Here is a 21132-nt window from a genome sequence, read left to right on the forward strand (position 1 = left end):
CTCCACTTTCCAGGGACACAGCTCTGTGGAAAAGAACCGGCAAGGCATAAAACAGCAGTCAAGATGGCAACAGAGCAATCACACAAGGACAAAACGACCGACCACAGTAAGAGTGAACAGTAAGCTCACAAGTATGTTAATGAGCACGAGACTATTAGCAATGGGAAACCATGGCCAAGTCCAAACAACGCTGAAAACAAAGTCCTTCCCAGAAACTGTGGGAATGCTAACCATCTGCATGTGCGCATGAGCTAGAAGCCTTGTAAGGTTGCCAAGCCTAGTGTGACAGCCAGATTTCTCAGTAAAATTCAGTAAATTCCTATCAGAGGACAGGTTCTTTGCTTAGGAAAATTTCAGAGCAAATTCTGGGTGTTGAAAGTGCAGCTCCCGCTAGAATATGGCCGGAAGGGATAAAGAACCTGACTTCCTCTGTAAGATAGAAGTGGAAATTTTGAGCTTTGGAGGAAATGGGAGACTATTAGAAACAAGGATCATGTGAGGTGATCTGAAAGAGAACGGGGTACTAGACAGACGGAGCTGAGCAGAAACAGCCTGCTGCTGGGAAACTGAGGAATTCTGGGGAGCAGGAGGCAGTGGATGTCTGCATCTCAGTTTTAAGGTCTTTGCTCTGAAGTAATGTAATCCCATTCTGTTGCCTCTCCAAGACTGTCACACATTACCACCCCGACATGGGCCTGTCTGGAGAGGGCAATCCAGAAGGATCCAGTAGGTCCATAATTCTCAGTAATACTTTTTCTAGGACCCTCATTTTGAGGGTTGGATTTATTCTCTTCCCTGAAATGACTAAAAACAAAAAAATGGGCAAAATACATAAAACATCTGAAACCAGATGGAAATATATGAATGACCGTGAACTGTCAAAAAACTGATATCAGAGGGGTGCCTGGGTGGCTCAGTGGGTTAAGCCACTGCCTTCAGCTCAGGTCATGATCTCAGGGTCCTGGGATCGAGTCCCGCATCGGGCTGTCTGCTCAGCGGGGAGCCTGCTTCCTCCTCTCTCTCTGCCTGTCTCTCTGCCTACTTGTGATCTCTGTCTGTCAAATTAAAAAAACAAAACAAACAAACAAAAAAAACTGATATCAGAGAAGGGGGGTAAAGTTACAGAAGACAGATAGACCCAGAGGGGCTCAAGAGGTGAACAGGAGAAAAACCCAAGCAAGAGGTGACCAGAAACACTGAAAACCCTCCACGAATCCACGAGAGATAGGACAGAGGTAGAACTGGATTTTTCACAGGACAAATACCTATGTACCCTCCTCAGTTACCCTCTTTCTTGCACACCACGTCCAATATATCAGCAAGTCTTGCCAGTTACAACTTCAGGATACACTCAGAACCCGACCATTTCTCACCATCTCCACTGCTGCTACCCCAGCCCAAGCTCCTATTAACTCTCACCTACATGCCCCAACCCATTCCAGTCTATTCTCCACACGGTAGTCAGAGAAACATTTACTACATGGCAGGAGAGAGGAGAGTTGCTTGCTTATGGTCTGTCTTCCCTCCTAAAAGGTAAGCTCCATGAAGGCAAGTTCTTCTGTTCATTGTTTTACTCCCAGAGACTAAGTGGTCCCAAGGTATATATACTTAGCGCCAAGTAAATAGTTAAATGAATTGCATGAGTAAGTATGGCCCTGTAAATCTACACTTATGGGAATGAATAAGGGAATTTTATCTTGCATCGGTCAGTGGTCTTCAGGAGGCTCAGGGATCTGCAAATCATGTCTTGCTTTATCATCCGTCACCGAATCTACAACAGCCTGTTCATAATGCTCATTGAATGAATAAATGAAAGGAATGTAAAATAAGTTTACTATCTTCTATGGTGCCTAGGACTGGCCTGGGCTGAATATGGATGCTCTTATATCCTTTAGCACAGAAGTAGAGGACTAGTGAAGAGTACAGTTCATAAATAAGGCCAAGTGTAAGAGAAAATACAGTATTTGACATGGATCTAGCAAATTCTGTGCCAGCTACAAAAATACAGAGATGACTAAGGTAATTTTTATTTTTAAGGACTAAGAAAATTTTAGGTATCTGGGTCTCTACCAGTTTGTGAACAAGTAATTCAGCAGTATAACTGTTCTACTAGAGATATATACAGGAAACATTTGAGAGGCACACAGAAGGAAGTGATCATTCTTGCCTGCAGAGGTCGGGGTTCAAGGAAGGATTTATGAAAAAGATTTTACTTTAGCCTTATAAGGAAATTTACCAGATGAGAAAAAGCACATTTAGGAAAGAAGGCACAGGTCTGTGTGAAGGCATAACACACATGGATTGCCTTCCAGAGTATTTCCTGGAAGGGAGTTAACAAAATATGGAAGGCCAGAAAAGTGTTACAAAGCACATTCCTCTAAGGACAGAGCCTGTGCTTTAAAAAGTTCCTGGACCCTCCTCCTCTCAAAGTACCCATTTCTCCAATAAGATGTGACCTCCAAGGGGGCTTGACAGAATTAAAAACATGAAGTAACAAAATCAGGGAAGGGAAGACAAACATATTTATTCCTCTCCAGTTTATCGGAGGACTTAAAATGTGTACTGCACAGCATTCCCTGTTATCAGCATTGACAAGGAAGAACGTGCCTTAACAGCAACTCTGCCCCAAAGCTTGTCGATGGCTGCCGTGAGGCTCTATGTCGGTCCACGGTCTTCCTCGTGGCTGTGCAATTAATGAGCCTTCCGCCTTTATAGAGACAGTCTACTTGACTCTAAATTCATTTTGGGCAGAGATGAGGAAAGAATCTGATACACTGACTGTTCCTCAGGAAAGCCATGACTTAAATCCTATCTTAGTATTTAACTATCTTTATTTTCTGGTTAAAAAGAAAAAAAGGGAGAGGGGGGCAAAGAGGCAACAGAGAGTACATACTGTGCTGATACAGAAACTTCAAACTTAGTCAGAGTTAAGACTCATATCAAAGGTCGACTGATGGTTCAAAGGAAATCACTACATGGAGGCAGAGCAAGACATGCATCAGTGAGTCTCATTCTTAGTCTCAATAACGTAGGAAAACAACTCTCAACAAAATTGGAGTCCACACTTGTCAGGTACACTCTGTTGGGCATGGGCAGGTAAAAGTCTTGAGAAATGGGTTCTCTCCATGCCCTGGTGACAAGGAAAGAAGGCTCCTGGTTTGATGAAAAGAGCAGCTCCTGTTCTCAGGTGGTGCCTGCAGCTCACGGCTCAGGTTAGCAGTGGAATCGAGTGGAGAACTTGGGAGAAACGGGCACAGTCAGAGGCTGGTCACTTGACTTTACTTCCACACCCTGGTACTTGCGTATTGGATTTGCCTTGTGCACCTGTAGAGTAAGGACAGAGAATTACCACTGATCAGGATGTTAGAGAACTATGCATATAGTTGTTTTTATTTTTTTTTTTTTCTTCTTGAGAAAATGTTTATATAGTCTTAAGAGATCCAAATCACTATCCAAGAGGGGGTAAAAAATGCAACACAGCATGATGGAAAAGCACGTGAGCTTTTGCGCCCAAGTAGGTTTCTGTTCAGGTCTTGGGGGTCCCTCAGTCTGCACCAAAGAACATCAAGCCTAACTCCAGCTTGAGCTTGATTGTTTTTTTACTAGGTCTAACCGAGCTGTACACAACTGCAGCTGGAAAGAGATACATGTTAAGAACCCATCAGCATGGGGAGTGGGGGGCTGGGATAAATGGGTGATGGACATTAAGAAGGGCATGTTATGTAGTGAACACTGGGTGTCATAAGACTGATGAATCACTGAACTCTACCACTGAAACTAACAATACACTATACGTTTAAACAAACAAACAAACAAACAAACAAAACCTCCCAGAGTACAATCTTAAACTTATCAAGTCTTAATAGTCACCCAAACCATGGACAAACAAATAAACAAAAACCAGAACCAGGAAGGGCTGCTGGGAGAAAGCCAGCCTTCCTTCTGGGCAGTCTAAAACAATCCTGAATTAAGTCAGGTTAGTGAGAGCTAACTAGCCCTTGACTGAACTGTGCTTTAGGACGCTGACACCAGTATCGGCCTACACCGAGAATCGTTGTTAAGTGACACCTCGACGATGGGGACAAATACAAGAGGCAGTACTGAGTGTTGAAGAAAAATCAAAGAACTTCAGGCTGGAAAAAAGGCTGGTTCTGTGAGCATATCTAGAGTGGGAACTGTATCATTTTTTTCATCCAATCAGCAAATGGCAGCTTGGGTTTTGCCAACAAGTTAGTCCCTTTAAGTTTGTCCCTAGAGACTTCCTGAGGCCACAGTCATCTCTGCCAATAGCTCTAACAGCAGCTGGCCTAGCCTTTTGAGACAAAACCACAACAACTTATGTATTTATGTAATCATCCTTTTATCAGTCTCATGAAGTTCCATCTGAAACTGTCTCTTTGCTCATTAATGCAGTGAATGTACCTTGCTGCCCTCTGAGTGAAAAAGTCCTTACTGCAAATTAAGCTTTCTTTCTGGATAACTTAATATCTAAATCATTTTTCTAGTGTTAGCATTGACGTTCACATGGACCAATATGTGCTATAACCCCAAGAAATTTGAGTAAATTATTAAGAGAAAAATGAAAATGCAGTTGCAACGTAATTGCCATGTCCTTCCCTACCTACATATTCTTGTCTAATTGCAAAACCACATCGGTTTTCTTAAGTGTAAAGGAAATAATAAAAATTAGATAAATAAATAAATCCTAGGAATGCATCACTGTGCATATTATACCACATGATATCCTCCTTATGAAGACCCCCCCAGAAGAAATTCTGTCTGAATTCAGTATCAAGACTAATTTTTTTTTTTAAACTATTAGCTTGTTTGTATCTCATGAACACTGTGAGTTTTGTAACCAACAGGTTGGTTCCTAAAAAGAGCCAAAATTATGGCTCAAACGTAGCCATTGTGATCCACACATGGATCACAATGTGCACATCTTTAACACTGTTCACATCACAACTTTGCCACCGTTCTTGGTTTGTGTGATTTTCCACCTTCATTCATCTTTGATATGTCCTGGTAGGCCACCTTAGATCCTTTCTGGGACAAGGTAAGGTACAGATAAAACAGAGACAACTCTGGGTTAGTTAGTGTTCATGCTGCCCAGTTACCAGTTCTTTCCGTAGCCTGGCCAGCTCCTCCCTTTGCTGCTCTTCCTCCTGGTGCCTGGCCTCTTCCAGCTGCTGGATTTTCTGAGCTTCTACCTCAGCCATTCTCTTCTCCAGCTCCTGCCGCTCCTTGGCTCTCTTCTCAGTGGCCAGCTGGAAAGGTTCCTGAACTAGAGAACCAGAAAGGCCCTCTGAGTACAGAAACAGAGACAATATTGGTGCACAAGCACAACCTGCATAAACCCAGCCCCCTGCATGCAGCAAGTGGCACGGACGCACCCAGCAACAGAAAGGCTAAGTTCTAGGGAAGCCCTGTCAGCAGAAAGGAGGAACATACCACAAAGAAAAAGTCCTGGAATTTTAACTGTTGGAAGGGCTCCTGGAAACCATCTAATTCAGAGAAAAGCAAGACCCATACAGATGAAATATCTTGCTCAAAACTACACGGTGATTCTGAGACAGATGTAGGAGAAGAAGCCATTTTCTGACACCTTACCCAGTGCTTTAAGGAATCAAGCGTCTTATACCTAAGGCTTGCTTCATGGAAAAGAAGACTCCAGAAAGAAGTCCTGGCTCTTCCTCCCTCACTTACTACTCTTTGGGTGAGTAAAGTCCATGACTGCTGTGGAAATGCCAGCTGCCTTTGCCTAGGCTCTTGTTGTCTGAATCTGGCCCCAACATAGGCTGCAAACTCAACACAGGTGCATGGTTCAACAAAGACCAAAAACCTGGTCCAAGAAGAGAACAACTAGATCCTCTAAAGGCAAATGCTTCTGGTTGACACAGCTGATGCTGACACAACGGAGTCCCAGCGTCCTCCCCGGGAAGTCTGACAATTCTGCCCTGATCCCCCAAGAATACATATGTTACTACCTGCAATGGATTTCTTCTCTTTCTTGGGAACAAAGGGCTCCTGGGAGATGACGGTGTTTGGACGAGCCTTGAAGCAAGCTGCTTCTCTCTGCTGTTTCAGTTCTTCCTCCAGCTATTAGAAAGAATGTCTGTTAGATAAGCAACAGTACAACTTTCCAGAACTGCTGCCTCAGTGGCTTAAGAGCTAACGTTTCTAAATGGCTTCATCAATAAAGGCAGGAGATGATTTCATTTAAACTTCAGTTAAAACCCCCTTTACACTAAGTAGATTAGACTGATAACCTCGGAATCCACTGAGAACTAGAAAATATCTTTAGGTACTTTTAAGGAGTATCTGAACATAAAAATAAATGTGTGGACATTATATACCCTTGGATGGGATCATCTATAAAGTATTCTCCCTCCCAAACCCCAAAAGAATCTAACCAGAATATTCTCTAAAGATTATATTTATTTGAGAGAGAGAGAAAAAGGCATGAGCAGGGTGCAGAGGTGGGGGTGTGGGCGGAGAGGCAGAGGGCAAGGGAGAGGCAGACTTCCGATAAGCAGGGAGCGCAACACGGGGCTCAATCCCAGGACCCTGAGACCATGACCTGAGCCAAAGGCAAATGCTTAACCAACGGAGCCCACTCAGGTGCCCCAAATCTAACCAGAATTTAATCAAGCCTTTAGGTTTGACCACTCATTTACAGGAAATACAGAAGGAACAGGAATATATTAAATAACACCATGGGAATACAATGACCAAAACTGGGATTGTGGAAAATTTATAGAACAAGCCACTTTATTCCACAAGTAATATGTAAGTAGAGGAGCCTACAGAGAAAAGGGGACTTAGAGATTTACCAAACAAATGCAATATGTGGGCTTTATTTGGATCCTGATTTGAATAATTCAATGAGAGATTTGGAGATGTAAGAACACTATTTGTCACTATTAAGAGATTACTATTAATCTTTTTATGTGTGATAGTATTATGGAGATTTTTATACTTATATTTTTAAAGATACATACTGAAGATATAAAGATACATATCTTTACTTGCTATTGAAATGATGATATGAGGTGATACTTAGAATTTGCTTCAAAGTTATCTTTTGTTGGTAGAAATATCCAGTGCAGAGGTTAAGTAGGTAGAAATGCAGATAAAATAAGATTTTCCATGTTTTGATCACTATAGAACCAAGTGACAGGTTCATGGAAGAAGATCATACTATCCTCTCTACCTCTCTACCATTATACTAGCCTCTGTGTATGTTTGAAAAACTTTGATTTTTTTTTTCTTATCATAGGAAATATCCCACACAGACATTTTGTGTCATGGTCCTGGAAAGACAGATTCACTACCACTTCCAAAACAACAGTCCTAAGTTTTCCTAGGGAACACCACCACCAAGGGACTTATATGCAGTCATGTAAGCAATCACACCTTTTGACTTCCTAGAAAGATCAGCTCAGAGCTCCTTTTGAACAGAGTCCAGGGTAAGTGATGATATAAAAACACTTACAAACTTAGGGATTCGGGGGACTTTTTTTCCAAATAGCACATTATTAGATCCCAATTATACCAACCAACAACCAATTGTTTTTAATCACCTGTCATCTACAAAGAGCAAAGGAGGATACTATGTTGAGAAAACAGCACTCCATACTGAGGATCTATTCTCACCATACTGTTTCTTATCAAAGTACTAACAGAAAGGAGTGAACATGTAATGAAGAAATCTAATAGATGGAACAGATGAGATCTTAGAGTCCTGATGCAAAAAGAGCCTTTTAGTTCTCACATTCCACAGATGGATCACTTGGAGCAGAGGTCAGCAAACTTCAGTCTGTGGGCCAAATCCAGCTTGCAATCCATCTTTGTACAGACCTTGAGCTACGTCTGTTTTTCACAATTTCAAAGGGTTGAAACACACACACACACACAGAGTATGTGACAGAGACCATATGTAACCTACAAAATTTAAAATATTTACTACCTGGTCTTTCACTTTTTTATTATTTTTATTAAATATTTATTTATGAGAAGGAGAGAGAGAGAGAGACAGATCATGAGCGGGGGAAGGGGCAATGGGAGAGGGAAACAAGCAGACACCCTGCTGAGTGAGGAGCCTCATGTGGGGCTTGATTCCAGGACCCTGAGATCATGACCTGAGCTAAAATCAAGAGTTTGACACTTAACTGACTGAGCCACCCCAAGTCGCCCCACTATCTGGTCTTTTATAGAAAGTCTGCTGATCCCTGATTTAGAGTGAGAGTCCCTGAAATAATCCAGTATGGTAGTTTTCAGATAAATTTCAGTGTAGTGGGTCTACCTATTCTAACAAACCAACAATGATGCAATGAACATTTTAGCTGCTCTCCCTATCCCCCACCTGGTGCTTCCAAGTCTGTGCCTTCAGAGCACCTCTTCTGTCAGTCTCCAGGCAGAAAGGCTCAATCTGAGTTGTGGTCTTCACCTTCTTCTCTGGCAGGTTAACGGTGTCAAAATGAGGCAAAGGAAGTGCCTTAAACTTGGGCACCTAACAGAAAAAAAACATAAGATTTAAGATCCTAAGGTCTCTCTAGCCAGAAAGCAAGAGTTACTCCAGAGTATGTGGATGAATCTGAAATATAGAAAAAGCCAGTTTTTAAAGCAGAATGGTATGTGTAGCAGAAAGAGTAAGGGGTTCAAAAGGAAATCTAGGTTATCCTCCCAATATTGCCAATAGCTAGCAACATGATCACAGGCAAGTCAGTTAATCTCCTTGTGCCAGAAGGGTTATTAAAAACTTGCCCTATTTATACTTCATAAGGTTCTTAGAGGGATCAAAGGAAGTCAGTGATTTTATAGCTAAAAGTGTAACATAAAAGATTATCTGTGACAGATCAAAGAATAGTATTATGCTACTTGTAGAAATGGAAACACCTACCTCCCCTTTCTGCAGTTCTTTTATTTTCTTCTCCTTCTGCAACTGACGTTCTTTGTCTCGAGAATCAAAAGAGAAAGGGCATATTTCCACAGTTCTTGCCTCTGGGATTTGGGGCTTAAAAGGCACCCCGTAATGTGGCACAGGTTGTGCTCTTATCACTACCGGCTCCTCCTCTTCCTAAGGGAAAAACCGCAGTTTAGACATAAGCTCTCTCTCACCTCTTCAGAATGTGGGTGTCCGAAGACAGTACTTGAGAGAAATCATTAATTAAAGCAAGTCACTCAACCTCCTAGGTGTCTTTGCTTCCTTTTCTACCAAAGAGGGATAATACCTAAGTCATCTACCACTTCATAGGGGTGAGACCAGTGTGAAAGCATTTGATAAAGGACTAACACAATTACTCTTGAAGGAGCTAAAGGGAGGTTGTAAAACCGAAATGAGATCAAACAGTGTGAACAAAATAAAGAACAGAGGAGAGGTACTACCTAAGCATATACCTTGGCCTCTTCTTTGACCCAGCCTCCAGACTCCACTAAAACATGTGACTGGGAGTTAATGGTTGCCAAACCCAGAATAGGACCAAGTAAGTTGTTTGGGTTCAAGCTGGTAACATAAGATTACGGTGTATTTTAGTTTCAAATGAACCTATAAAAAGGTTTATGCTTGAGATCTGCTATAAAATTACCCTAACTCTGGATATTTATAGATAAAATGGGAGATGTAACAAGAAACTAGCCTGATCAATGACAGTTTATGTATTCCAATTTCATGAACTATCACCACACAGTAACCTTAGCAACCCTGGGTTAGTGGAGATCAGACAGGGTGGATATAACTGCTCAGTGTGAATTTTAAAAGCCCCTCACTGAATGGTGACAATAGCTTAGGCAAAATAAAATATAGGGCTTATCAGCTTTTGATCCAAGTTATGACAGGCTGATTTTCAATGCTACCGAAATGGATAAGCATCCAATAAGTTGTATAACCAGTCACTACTGAAGGCCAGAAAATTCATACCCTTACCAACTACTTTGCTCTTGGGGGAGCAAAAAAGATGACCAAATGTTCATATACCCACTGTGAAAGACAGCTCCAGATAAGAGTGACTGCCTTTGAATTCCATTAAGCTTAACAAAGAAGAAAGCTTAAATTGATAAAGTAGAAGGAAGAAAACTCCCTCTATCCCAGGGAATCACCTCATCTTCTTTGGTGGGCATTCGGATTCTGTTCTTCAGTGCAAAGGCCGGTGACTTGGGGACAGTGATTGGAAGTACTTTCTTCTCAGGAACACCCTACAAGGAGTAAACAATTCAATTAGACATCCCAGCACAATCTCTACTACGCTGTGTGATAAGATCAAATCCCTCTTGGGGACCCTGGGTGGCTCAGTTGGTTAAGCATCGGCCTTTGGCTCAGGGCATGATCCCAGGGTCCTGGGATCAAGTCCCACGTTGGGCTCTCTGCTCAGTGGGGCGTCTTCTTCTCCCTCTCCCTCTGCCTGACACTCCCCCTGCTTGTGCTATCTCTGTCAAATAAATAAAAATCCTTCAAAAAAAAAATAAATAAAATCCCTCTATTAAAGGGATTTAATTAAAGGGGAGTTCATATACCAGGAACCAAAAATAGTCTAGTACTCTAGTATATTGCTGTTTACCCACATACTGAAACACAGTAGCATTCTAACGGTGGATTACCATACAGAGAGCAGTGGATAACAAGGGCATGGCTGGACTATATTCAGTAAAAATAGGATTCATCACAATCTTTTTTGGTGCTTATGAAAAACACTCAGAAAACAAATTAATGCTGATATTTTATTGTTTCTCTCCCTTTCTATACTCTAATCCCTCAAAAACAAAAATCAAAAAAGACTTCCAGATGCATTTAGGATCAGAATAGATACTGTCCATTTTCTTAAACCTATTCCTCATACAACTCTACAATGAGAACTTATGTTCAGAAACATCACCCTCAGGGTGCTTGGCTGGCTCAGTTGGTGGAACACGTGACTCCTAACTTCCAGTCTGAGTCCCATGTTGGGAGTAGAGATAACTTAAAAATAAAATCTGAGGGGTGTCTGGGTGGTTCGGTTGGCTAAGCGACTGCCTTTGGCTCAGGTCATGATCCTGGAGTCCCAGGATCAAGTCCCACATCGGGCTCTCTGCTCGGCAGGGAGTCTGCTTCTCCCTCTGACCTCTTCTCTCTCATGCTCGCTCTGTCAAATAAATAAATAAAATCTTTTAAAAAAGAAAATAAAATCTTTAAAAAAATATATCACCCTCAAAGGGCAAATAGGAAAAAGTACTGGACAAGAGCTAAATTTTCTTCTGCCAAACAAACAACAAAAACAAACAGTTCACAAAGATACACAAGAGACTCAATCTCAATAATTTTTAAAAATATAAATTAAATCAGGTTATTCTTCACTTATAAGACTGAGTAATATTTGAAGGACTGATTGATACCAGTGTTGCCATATATGAAAGAGAAGTCAGCACTCACATACAGTTGGGTAAGAGTATATGTCATAAATTGGTACACCTTTGGGGAATTACCTATTCAATTTTTTTTTAAGATTTTATTTATTTGACAGGGAGAGAGAGAGCACAAGAGAGCGAGAAAGAGTGTGCACAAGCAGGGGGAGGTGGGGGGAGCAGGAGAGGGAGAAGCAAGCTCTCTGCCGGGGACCCTGGGATCACAACCTGAGCCAAAGACAGATGCTTAACTGACTAAGCCACCCAGGCCCACCCCCACTTTTTTTTTTTTTTTAAAAGATTTATTTATTTGACAGATAGAGACAGCAAGAGAGGGAATACATGCAGGGGGAGAGGGAGAAGCAGGCTTCCTGCTGAGCAGGGAGCCTGATGTGGGGCCGGATCCCAGGACCCTGGGATCATGACCTGAGCCAAAGGCAAATGCTCAACGACGAGCCACCCAGGTGCCCCTACCTATTAAGTTTTTAAATGGTCATACTCTTTCACCCAATATTCCACCTCTAGTATTGGATCTCTAGTTTAGTTTTTGTTTTTAGGCATTATTTCAATATACTTTTTAAAAGAATAAAAAATTACAAATAGCTCAATTGTTTATCAAAAAGTATCGGTTAACTCCTTTTTTAAATTGTGGTGCATCCATACCAAAGAATATTATACAGCTATAAAGAACAATTAAATAAATCTTTATTACTGACATACTACAGTGTTCATAATATTGAAGGGAGAGGGACAAGTCACTAAAATAGAGAATATTAATTTTTTGTTTTTAAAATATAGATAATTAAGTTAAGCATAGAAAAAATCTGGGTTAACTCTCATACCTCTTTGAGAGTAGATTAAGGGAAGCGATGAATTTTCTATATTCCATAATTCTCATACATTCAACTACTCTGAAGATTTTTCCCGTCATGATTCCAAAACACTGCCGACATTTTAAATCCTTGCAGGCTGAGTTACATGTACCATACTGTGCATATCATTCAGGACTAACACATTTTAGAAAGTTGTTCCATAAGCACTTTCTGATTCTCATAGAATTCATACTCTATCACAAATCTGCCAATTAATCCTAACTACAAAGTGGTATCTCTTGGGCTTTTTTGAATGAAGTCTTATGACCAGATCAATTTTTAAAAAAATAAGAATAGGGATGCCTGGGTGGCTCAGTTAGTTAAGCGGCTGCCTTCGGCTCAGGCCACAATCCCAGTGTCCTGGGATCGAGTCCCACATCAGGCTCCTTGCTCAGCAGGGAGCCCGCTTCCCCCACTGCCTCTGCCTGCTACTCTGTCTGCCTGTGCTCGCTCGCTCTCTCTCTCTCTGACAAATAAATAAATAAAATCTTTAAAAAAATTAAAAAATAAAAATAAAAATTGCAGCATTATGTACAACAGCCAAACCATGAAAGCAGCCCAAATATTCACTGCTAGATAAATGGCTAAGAAAGATGTGGTGGGTGTGTGCGCGCACACGTGCGTGTGTATATACACACACACCCACCACATCTTTCTTAGCGCACACACACACCCCAATACCAATGGCATATTATTCAGCCATTACAAAAAGAATGAAATCTTGCCATTTACAACAATACGGATGGAACCAGAGAGTAGAGTGCTAAACAAAATAAGTCAGTCAGAGAAAGACAAATACCATATGATTTCACTCATATGCGTAATTTAAAAATCAAATGAGCAAAGGAAAAAAAGAGGGACAGAGAGAAACCAAGAAACAGACTCTTCACTATAGAGAACATACTGATGGTTACTGGACAGGAAGTGAGGGGGGTGGGCGGATGGGAGAAATAGGGGATGGGGGTTAAAGAGTTATCATGATAACTCTTTTTTTTATCATTTATCTTTTATTTATTTATCTTTTATTTATCATTTATTTATCTTTTATTTTTATTTATCTTTTTTATTTATCTTTTATTTCATTTATCATGATAAATACTTATCATGATGAAAAAATAAAATAAAATGATAAAATTCAAACCCTTATGTGTTATATTTGCATGTGTATGCTGTGTCCCTCTGCCCTCTATTCTACTTCCTCTTCACCACCATACACAGGCCACACCACTGATTACCTATAACATTCCACTAGCCTTATTAATAGTCCTTCAGCTTCTCATCTCATTCCTCCAATTCATCTTCTATATATAGTCAGAATTACTTATCTAAGACACATTGGATCACATAACTTCCTGACTTAAAAAGTTCTTTCATTGCTCCTCTGCTACCTACAATAGTATAACAAATTCCTTGCCATGAAGTACAAGGTACCTCATAATATGGTGCCCTGCCTGGCTGTTCAGCCTTATCTCTCGCCCCTTCCTACAGCTCACCCTCCAACCACTACAAACTACTGGCAGTTGCCAAAATGTTAACGCTGGTTCTCTCCATACCTTTATTTGTGTTCTCTCTGAAATCTTTCTTAGCCATTTATCCCAGCTGCTTGGAAGCTCCTAAACCTTCTTTTTAAGCCGCTATTGAAGCATCTCTTTTTTTATAAAGGCTTTCAATTGATCTCTCCACTCCCAGAACCTATGAAATAACCCCTCTTTCCCTGTATGTAGTTCCCGGACAGTACATAAAAAACTTCACAGCACTGTGCATTCAGATGTTCAACTCCTGCCAGCCTTCAAGAGTGGGGACTGTTATTCCATTAATCTGTAGTACCTAACAAAGACTTTGGCAAGTATAAGGCATTCAGTAAATGTTCATTGAATATAGTAAAAATGAATAACAGAATTTGTACTTGGACTCTTGGGCTCCCAATTTATACCTTGGGAGAGAGATTTCTCCTTAATCCCTACAATGCTCTAACTGTTTAAAACATGTTTGGAATGTCTTTCTTGGAGTGGCCTTCAAAGCTCATTTTTAAGCAATGCAAGGCAGTAGGTCAATATTTACTTTTAATTAAGCAAAATTATTTTCAGCTCTATTATCCTGGACTACTTAGTTTTAGTTGCAAATGATTCAGATTAGCTCTTAAAAGCAAATTAATCTTTAAAATATGAACATTTGCCACTGCTGAAGAGATCCAAGACTGTGTGCCATAGACTCGAATATAAGTGGCTTTTCCAAAATGCTTTGTATAATGAGGACCAGTCATCGAAAAGAATTTATACCCTGCCAAGGTAACCACTGTAAAGAAAATGCTCATTCTGCTGCGGAAGCTGTTTTCTAAAGAAAGCCAGGATCACTAGTAATAGTGAAATCCCATAGAGCAGAAATTAAAATGAAAGTGACAAAAGCCCATGAAATGGGTTTTCAGGTAATGCTAACCATAAAACAATCAAGAGCCTGTTGTTCTACGGGTAGCTACCAGCCTCTTGAGAGAACACTCAGAGCATGTGGGAGTGGGAAGAACATGAAGCAAGGCTCAGAGGTTGGTTCTAGTCCTTCTCTAATTCTAATCTGCGTAACTTGGGGCACATTAGAGAGCCTTCTAGGCCTTGGGTTTTTGGCTGTTTCTTTTTTTTTTTTTAGGATTTTATTTATTTATTAGAGAGAGAGTGTGACTGAAAGAGCAGAAACAGGGGGAGCAGCAGAAGGAGATAAGCAGACTTCCTGCTGAGCAGGGACCCCCGCTGACGTGGGGCTCAATTTTAGGACCCTGACATCATGACCTGAGCAAAGACAGATGCTTAACTGAATGAGCCACCCAGGTACCCCAGTTTGTTTGTTTTTTTAAGATTTATTTTGGGGCGGGGCAGGGGAGAGAGTGTGTGTGTGCGTGGGGGAGGGGCAGGAGAGAGGGAGAAGCAGACTCCCTGCTGAGTGTGGAGCCCAATGCAGAGCCTGTCCCAGGACTCTGAGATCATGATCTACGCCAAAGTCAAGACACTTAACTGACTGAGCCATGCTGATTTCTTTTCATAAATAAATTTCTTTTCATAACATAATAGAAATAAATACCTGAGGATTCATTTAGTTCCAAAATAATCCCTCTTTTCCTTTCTTCCCCTCTCTGCATTCACCTGACAGAGATGTGCATTTTTTTTTAAAGATTTTATTTATTTATTTGACAGAGAGATAGATCACAAGTAGGCAGAGAGGCAGTCAGAGAGAGAGGAGGAAGCAGGCTCCCCGCTGAGCAGAGAGCCCGATGCGGGCCTCGATCCCAGGACTCTGGGACCATGACCTGAGCCGAAGGCAGAGGCTTTAACCCACTGAGCCACCCAGGCGCCCGAGATGTGCATTTTAAAATAGCAACAGAAAACTCTAACAAATAAGCCAGGAAAGAGCTATCTATGAGTGGGCTCACTCCTCACTGATTGGAGGAGAGGAAAAGGTGATTTATAAATACCAACTCTGTAGCAGTGACCCACCCACACATCTCTATTGCCCTCAACACTAACTAGGGACTCAATCAGAAATTTAAAAAAAACAGGGGTACCCAGGCAAATACTAGGTTTCTAAAAACAGAAGACTTCTTGTTTACTATTTTAAATTTTCCTAGTTGTAAGCTACTTGAGGGCAGGGATGTTGCCATTTACATTCCTTTGCATTCTCCACAGGACCTACAAAAAGTAAAAATTAGTTCGATGAACCCATGTTGATTGACAGTACTGTCCTTATGTGTCTACATATCAGTCTGCTCTGCCAAATGATGAACACTGTGAGGAGGAGTGCTGTGATTTCCCCCCTCTCTGAATTCCCAGGACCTCACACAGCCCGGGCTGGCGCATTTCAGCTGGTACTATCACTCACTCAGTTACCCACTAACGGAGTGCTTCTGCAGCGAAATCAGGGGCAGGGGATATAAAACTGAGTAAGACAGATATACACAGTCCCTGCTTTCAGGGAGCTCACATTCTAGTGGAGGAAAACAGAGACAATGAAAAGGCAACAAATCAGGTACTCCCTGATTTTCAAAAGTACTCTGAAGAAACCTAGCAGAATGTGCAGCTAAAGATAATGGGGGCTGGGTTTGGGGTCGGGGGACTCCTAATGGGAATTTCCGGGAAGACAGCTCTAAAGAAGTGAGGGGTGGTTAGAAGTAGGTAATGTGGTGGACAGATGGTGGATTTAGGGAAAGCAGCCCAGAATGGGGGAAGGGGTATTAGGGGTGAGCATTTCTCCCTACGGCAGGATATGCCGCCAAATGCCCCGGGATAAGAGCAGTTAGGAAATTACTGTGAAGCAATGTTATCTCAGGAAGTATGGGGGAAAAAAAAAAAGCCTGCTGGTCTCCCCAAGTCATCCCTGAAATACTGCTGCTAAAATTACTCACTGGCCTCACCAACACCACATCCACCTCTGTGGTGCCCCAGCTCCCCACTAGATGTCGGCACCAAGTTCACATTTCACACTCTTGAGCTCAAGGTTTTCATCACTCCACCTCTGCCCCAAGAGCCCTTTTTTCATCTCTGCCTCATGGCCCACTGCTGTGCAAGCTCATCTCTCATCAGCCCCGTTGTCTCCTTGCCAACTACCAACCACAAGTTTAAGAGCGCAAGAAATACCATAAGGACATGCGGAAGGAGCTTCAGTACCAGAAGGACATGGATGAAGAAAAACAGTGGCAAAGAGACAAGCTGCATTTGAGCTCCGGGAAGCAGGCTCCTCTGTTCTGCTAGAAGAGTCAGGAACTAGAAGTTATGAGACCTAATCTCAATTCTGCCACCAACTTTTAAAAATATGAGCAAGCCACATTCCCCTTTCAAAGCCTCCCTTTCTAAAAAATGAGGAGGGTAAGAGAGAATGCACCTAATGTCTCCTACGCTTTGCTTCTCTAGAAACCAACAGTTGAAGTAAAATCACCAGAAATTTTTAAAGGGAGAACTACAAACAGCCAGTGTCAAACTCAAAAACTGAGATTGCTAAAATAAACAATGGTAAGTCAGCACTGTGGAAGAACATAGTGCTCGAGGAGATGACAGTTCAAATCCTGGCTCTGCATACTAGATTCCTCCTAATGTCTCTTCCTCATCTAAAAAACAGGGCTAAAAATAAAACCTATCTCTTAAGAATTGTTTCAAAAAATAAGTACGATAATCTACATAGAACACTCGGTATGAGGTAAGCATGCAATAAAATGACAGTTATTACTATTAACAACATGACTGCTTACTGTGTGTCAGACACGAAGTTCTCACTGGGGCTCTCTCTAATCTATGCTGCACATAACAAATCAAAACTCCAGGGGTGGGGCCCAGGAATCTGTTTATGTAATAAGATCCCCAGAGGATTCTGAGAACCAGCGGGATTTGGCAAACACTTCCCTGGAACACACCACATCAATTCGGTCGCATCTTACTTACTTGCCTAGTGCGTTGCTGATCTGCTTATCCAGAACTCTCAACAAGGTATAACCTGGTACAAGGGTACTCTAAGATCTCACTTAACTCTTACTGAACTCTAGGCACCCTTCCACATGTACCACTTCACCCTAGCATGTCCAAAGAAAAACAAACTGCCAGTCTGATTTCCTAAATCAGCATTTCTAAAAATTAAGACAGATAATATGGAAGAGGATGCACCCTACTTTTTTAATGCTCACATATTTCCTAAGACATTTCCATTTAAAAAGGTACCTTCTATTTTAATGTAAGAGCACAGACCCTGAAACCATACTACCTAGTATTTATCCCACATCTGCCATTGGTAAGTTTACGATCTTGGGCAAGTTATTTAATCTCTGTATTTCCTAACTGTAAAATATATTAATAATAAGACCTATAGTGTTTACCTCATAGGGTTATTATGAAAATTAAATAAGTTATTATACAAATTGAAGAACTTAAGACTAAAACTTGGGGGGCGCCTGCATGGCTCAGTGGGTTAAAGCCTCTGCCTTCAGCTCAGGTCATGATCTCAGGGTTCTGGGATCAAGGCCCACATCGGGCTCTCTGCTCAGCCGGGAGCCAGCTTCCCCCGTCTCTCTCTGTCAAATAAATAAATAAAATCTTTAAAAAAAAAACAAAAACTAAACTAAACCTTGGCACATAATAAGCTTTATCTATTAGCTATTACTATTATTCATGACAAAAAATACTGGTTTTCCATTTACATAGTGATTTAATGTTCCCTTTAAATTACTTTAAATTACATTTTAATATATAGTCAGGGGCACCTAGGTGGCTCCGTCAGTTAATCGTTTGCCTTCAGCTCAGATCATGATCCCAGCCTCCTGGGACTGAGCCCTGCACTGGGCTCCCTGCTCGACAGGGAGTTTGCTCCTCCCTCTCCCTCTCCTCCCTCCCACCCCTGCTCTTGCACTCTGCTCTTTCTTTCAAATGAATAAATAAAATCTTTTTTTTTTTTTTAAGATTTTATTTATTTGAGAGAGAGAGAGCACAAGCAGAGGAGTGGGGGTGGAGAGGCAGAAGCAGGCTCTCCAATGAGCAGGGAGCCCCATGCGGGGCTCAATTCCAGGACCCTGGGATCATGACCTGAGCCAAAGGCAGCCGCTTAATCAACTGGGCCACCCAGGTGCCGCTGAATAAATAAAATCTTAAAAAAAAAAAAGAGGGACGTCTAAGTGGCTTGTGTCATATGCTCCCTCCTCCACAAAGCATTCCCTGAACCTTCTGTCTGTCTGGAAGAAATCATTATCTCCCTTGAGTTCCTATAGTACTTTTAACTGTCACCTCTCTTAGAACACTTCTAATTTTATATTATTTATACATATGTTGTCTCCCTTACTTGACTTTAAGTTTCCTGAGAGTAAAATCCACTTCTGATCTGTCTCTATCACCTATAGCTCCTAATACAATGCCCTGATCATAGCATCTACTCAAACATTTGTGAACGTGTAGATAATCTGGTCACGAGCAGGACATTTCTGCCAGCATGCAGAACCTCAAGCATTCTTACCACAACATCTTCCAAAATTTTAGTAGGGCAAGGTCTGGAATGAAATTCAAAGTGTTCATCTTCCGATTTCTTCTTTGACTCCCGTTCCTGGATTCTTTTCTCAATTTCCAAATCAAAGCCAACAGGCTGAGTGGGTGGCTTCACAGGAGGTTTCTTGGGCAAGATGGGCCCACCTTCAAGAATTCTGGGATCGAGTTCCCGTGCTTTGAATTTGTATCTGTAAGATGAGAGTTTAAATGACAACCACACACACACACACACAAAATGTTAACAAAAGCTACACAAACAACAAAGTAGGCCAAAACAGAAAAATAGTAATTATGATGATTATTCAAGAACAGCAAAATTCGACTCTCTCCATAGCCATTGTCTCTATCTCCAGAGCAAAGAATAAAGGAGCCAGTCCTAACATTCCCTCTGCTTTAAAGATTGGGGTTTCTCAGGGCACCAAGTGGCTCAGTGGGTTAAAGCCTCTGCCTTTGGCTCAGGTCATGATCCCAGAGTCCTGGGATCAAGCCCCGCATCTGGCTCTCTGCTCGGCAGGGAGCCTGCTTCCTTCTTTCTCTCTGCCTGCCTCTCTGCCTACTTGTGCTCTCTCTCTGTCAAATAAAAAAATAACATCTTAAAAAAAAAAAAAGATTGGGGTTTCTCTACCCAGAGGAAGCTGCCCCTCCTCAAAGTACAAAAAGGAATGAAAGCAGAAGACAGGAGAAAAACTCCAGTGCTAACCACATTATATTCTAGTTTTCTCCACCAACAATAGCTGTAATGAGCCCTTGGGTAGCCATAAAGGGTAAGATTTGCTTAAATGAAGCTCAGAGGACACTCCTTAATTGGAATCCTGAGTAAGTTCTCCCACCCCGACCTCTGCATTTGTTTTTTTAACCAGTTTATACTCCAGGATATCTCTATATTCCCGCTTCTAATTTTTTAATTATTGAGGCAGGAGCACAGACTGTAGAGAGCCTGTAACTCAAATGCCATTTAAAAAAAAAAAAATCCAATGGCAAGAAAAACAGCAACTATCCCCATTAGAGAACCGAAAAGAAAGCAGGTACTTAGAACTCTTCCTCAAATACTGCCAATGGGACTTACTGTTGCAGTTTCTCGAGTTCCTCTGCCTCCTGATCCGCTGCACTTTTGCAGGCCACAGGCCTTGTGCGCTGTTTGGTTTGCAGCACAGGAGTCTGTGGGTCTCTGGATATCTTGACCGCAGCAGATTTGGAGGGTAACAGAACTGTAAGGCAGGATCACAGACATTCATCTAGCTCTCTGAGACTGTGTTTTCTGTAGGTGCTGACTCGGTTAGGCAGCCCATGATGCCAGATCAGAGCAGCTGCCCTCCACACTCAGCTCAGCTCATGTCAGTCAACCTGACAAACATGCAGCACCTTCTTGCCTGTCACTTTTTATTGAGGGGTATGATGAAAGCCGTCTTTGGGTAAACTCTATTGTCATTTTCGGAACTTAAAATCCACTTGTGTCTGATGGACTCATCACTGCCTACGCATGTACCAGCTTTCTATTGATAATGCCAACTACTTTGGTTCTTATCGACACATAAGATTTTTGCTTATTCCAGCTTTAAAACAAAGCCTTTCTAAAGATCAAGTATTAACTCCCAATTTTGTCAATTCCCTAAAAGCAACTATATCAAAACACCAAGAACACCTCTCACAGAAAGTCAAATAGAGAAAGTAAAAAAAACTATGTCAAAGCATCAATCTTAAGACCATCACTATCATTCATAGAAAACACTGATTCACCTAACCAGGGAAAACTTGTCAATTTTCATAATTATGTAGAATGAATCCTCTACTTTAGATCTGATCACCTAATGGCAGGAGATACAAACCAAATCTATTTATTTTAGAAATAAGCCAGTCTTCAAGTATATATACAGCCATTATTT

The 21132-nt window shown here is 41.5% G+C and overlaps 1 protein-coding gene across 3 annotated transcripts in view; it reads right to left on the minus strand.

Moving 5' to 3' along the window:
* Positions 1–1966: 1966 nt before the first annotated feature.
* The window catches only part of LOC111141852 (TPX2, microtubule nucleation factor), a 58179-nt gene continuing 39013 nt past the window's right edge, over positions 1967–21132 (minus strand). For 2 of the 3 annotated variants that reach the window (XM_022494694.1, XM_022494695.1), the window contains exons 10-17: positions 20316–20457; positions 19221–19437; positions 10099–10194; positions 8903–9079; positions 8366–8512; positions 5988–6099; positions 5118–5305; positions 1967–3324 (exon numbers count right to left, since the gene is read on the minus strand). In XM_022494694.1, coding sequence (XP_022350402.1) covers positions 3214–3324; positions 5118–5305; positions 5988–6099; positions 8366–8512; positions 8903–9079; positions 10099–10194; positions 19221–19437; positions 20316–20457 — 1190 coding nt within the window. In that variant the 3' untranslated portion in view covers positions 1967–3213. The remainder of the gene's footprint in view (positions 3325–5117; positions 5306–5987; positions 6100–8365; positions 8513–8902; positions 9080–10098; positions 10195–19220; positions 19438–20315; positions 20458–21132) is intronic. The other variant, XM_022494696.1, reaches the window with a different exon arrangement.

The sequence above is a fragment of the Enhydra lutris genome, unplaced genomic scaffold (assembly GCF_002288905.1).
Source record: "Enhydra lutris kenyoni isolate GAN:26980312 unplaced genomic scaffold, ASM228890v2 scaffoldscaffold6, whole genome shotgun sequence".
NCBI classification, from domain to species: Eukaryota; Metazoa; Chordata; class Mammalia; order Carnivora; family Mustelidae; genus Enhydra; species Enhydra lutris.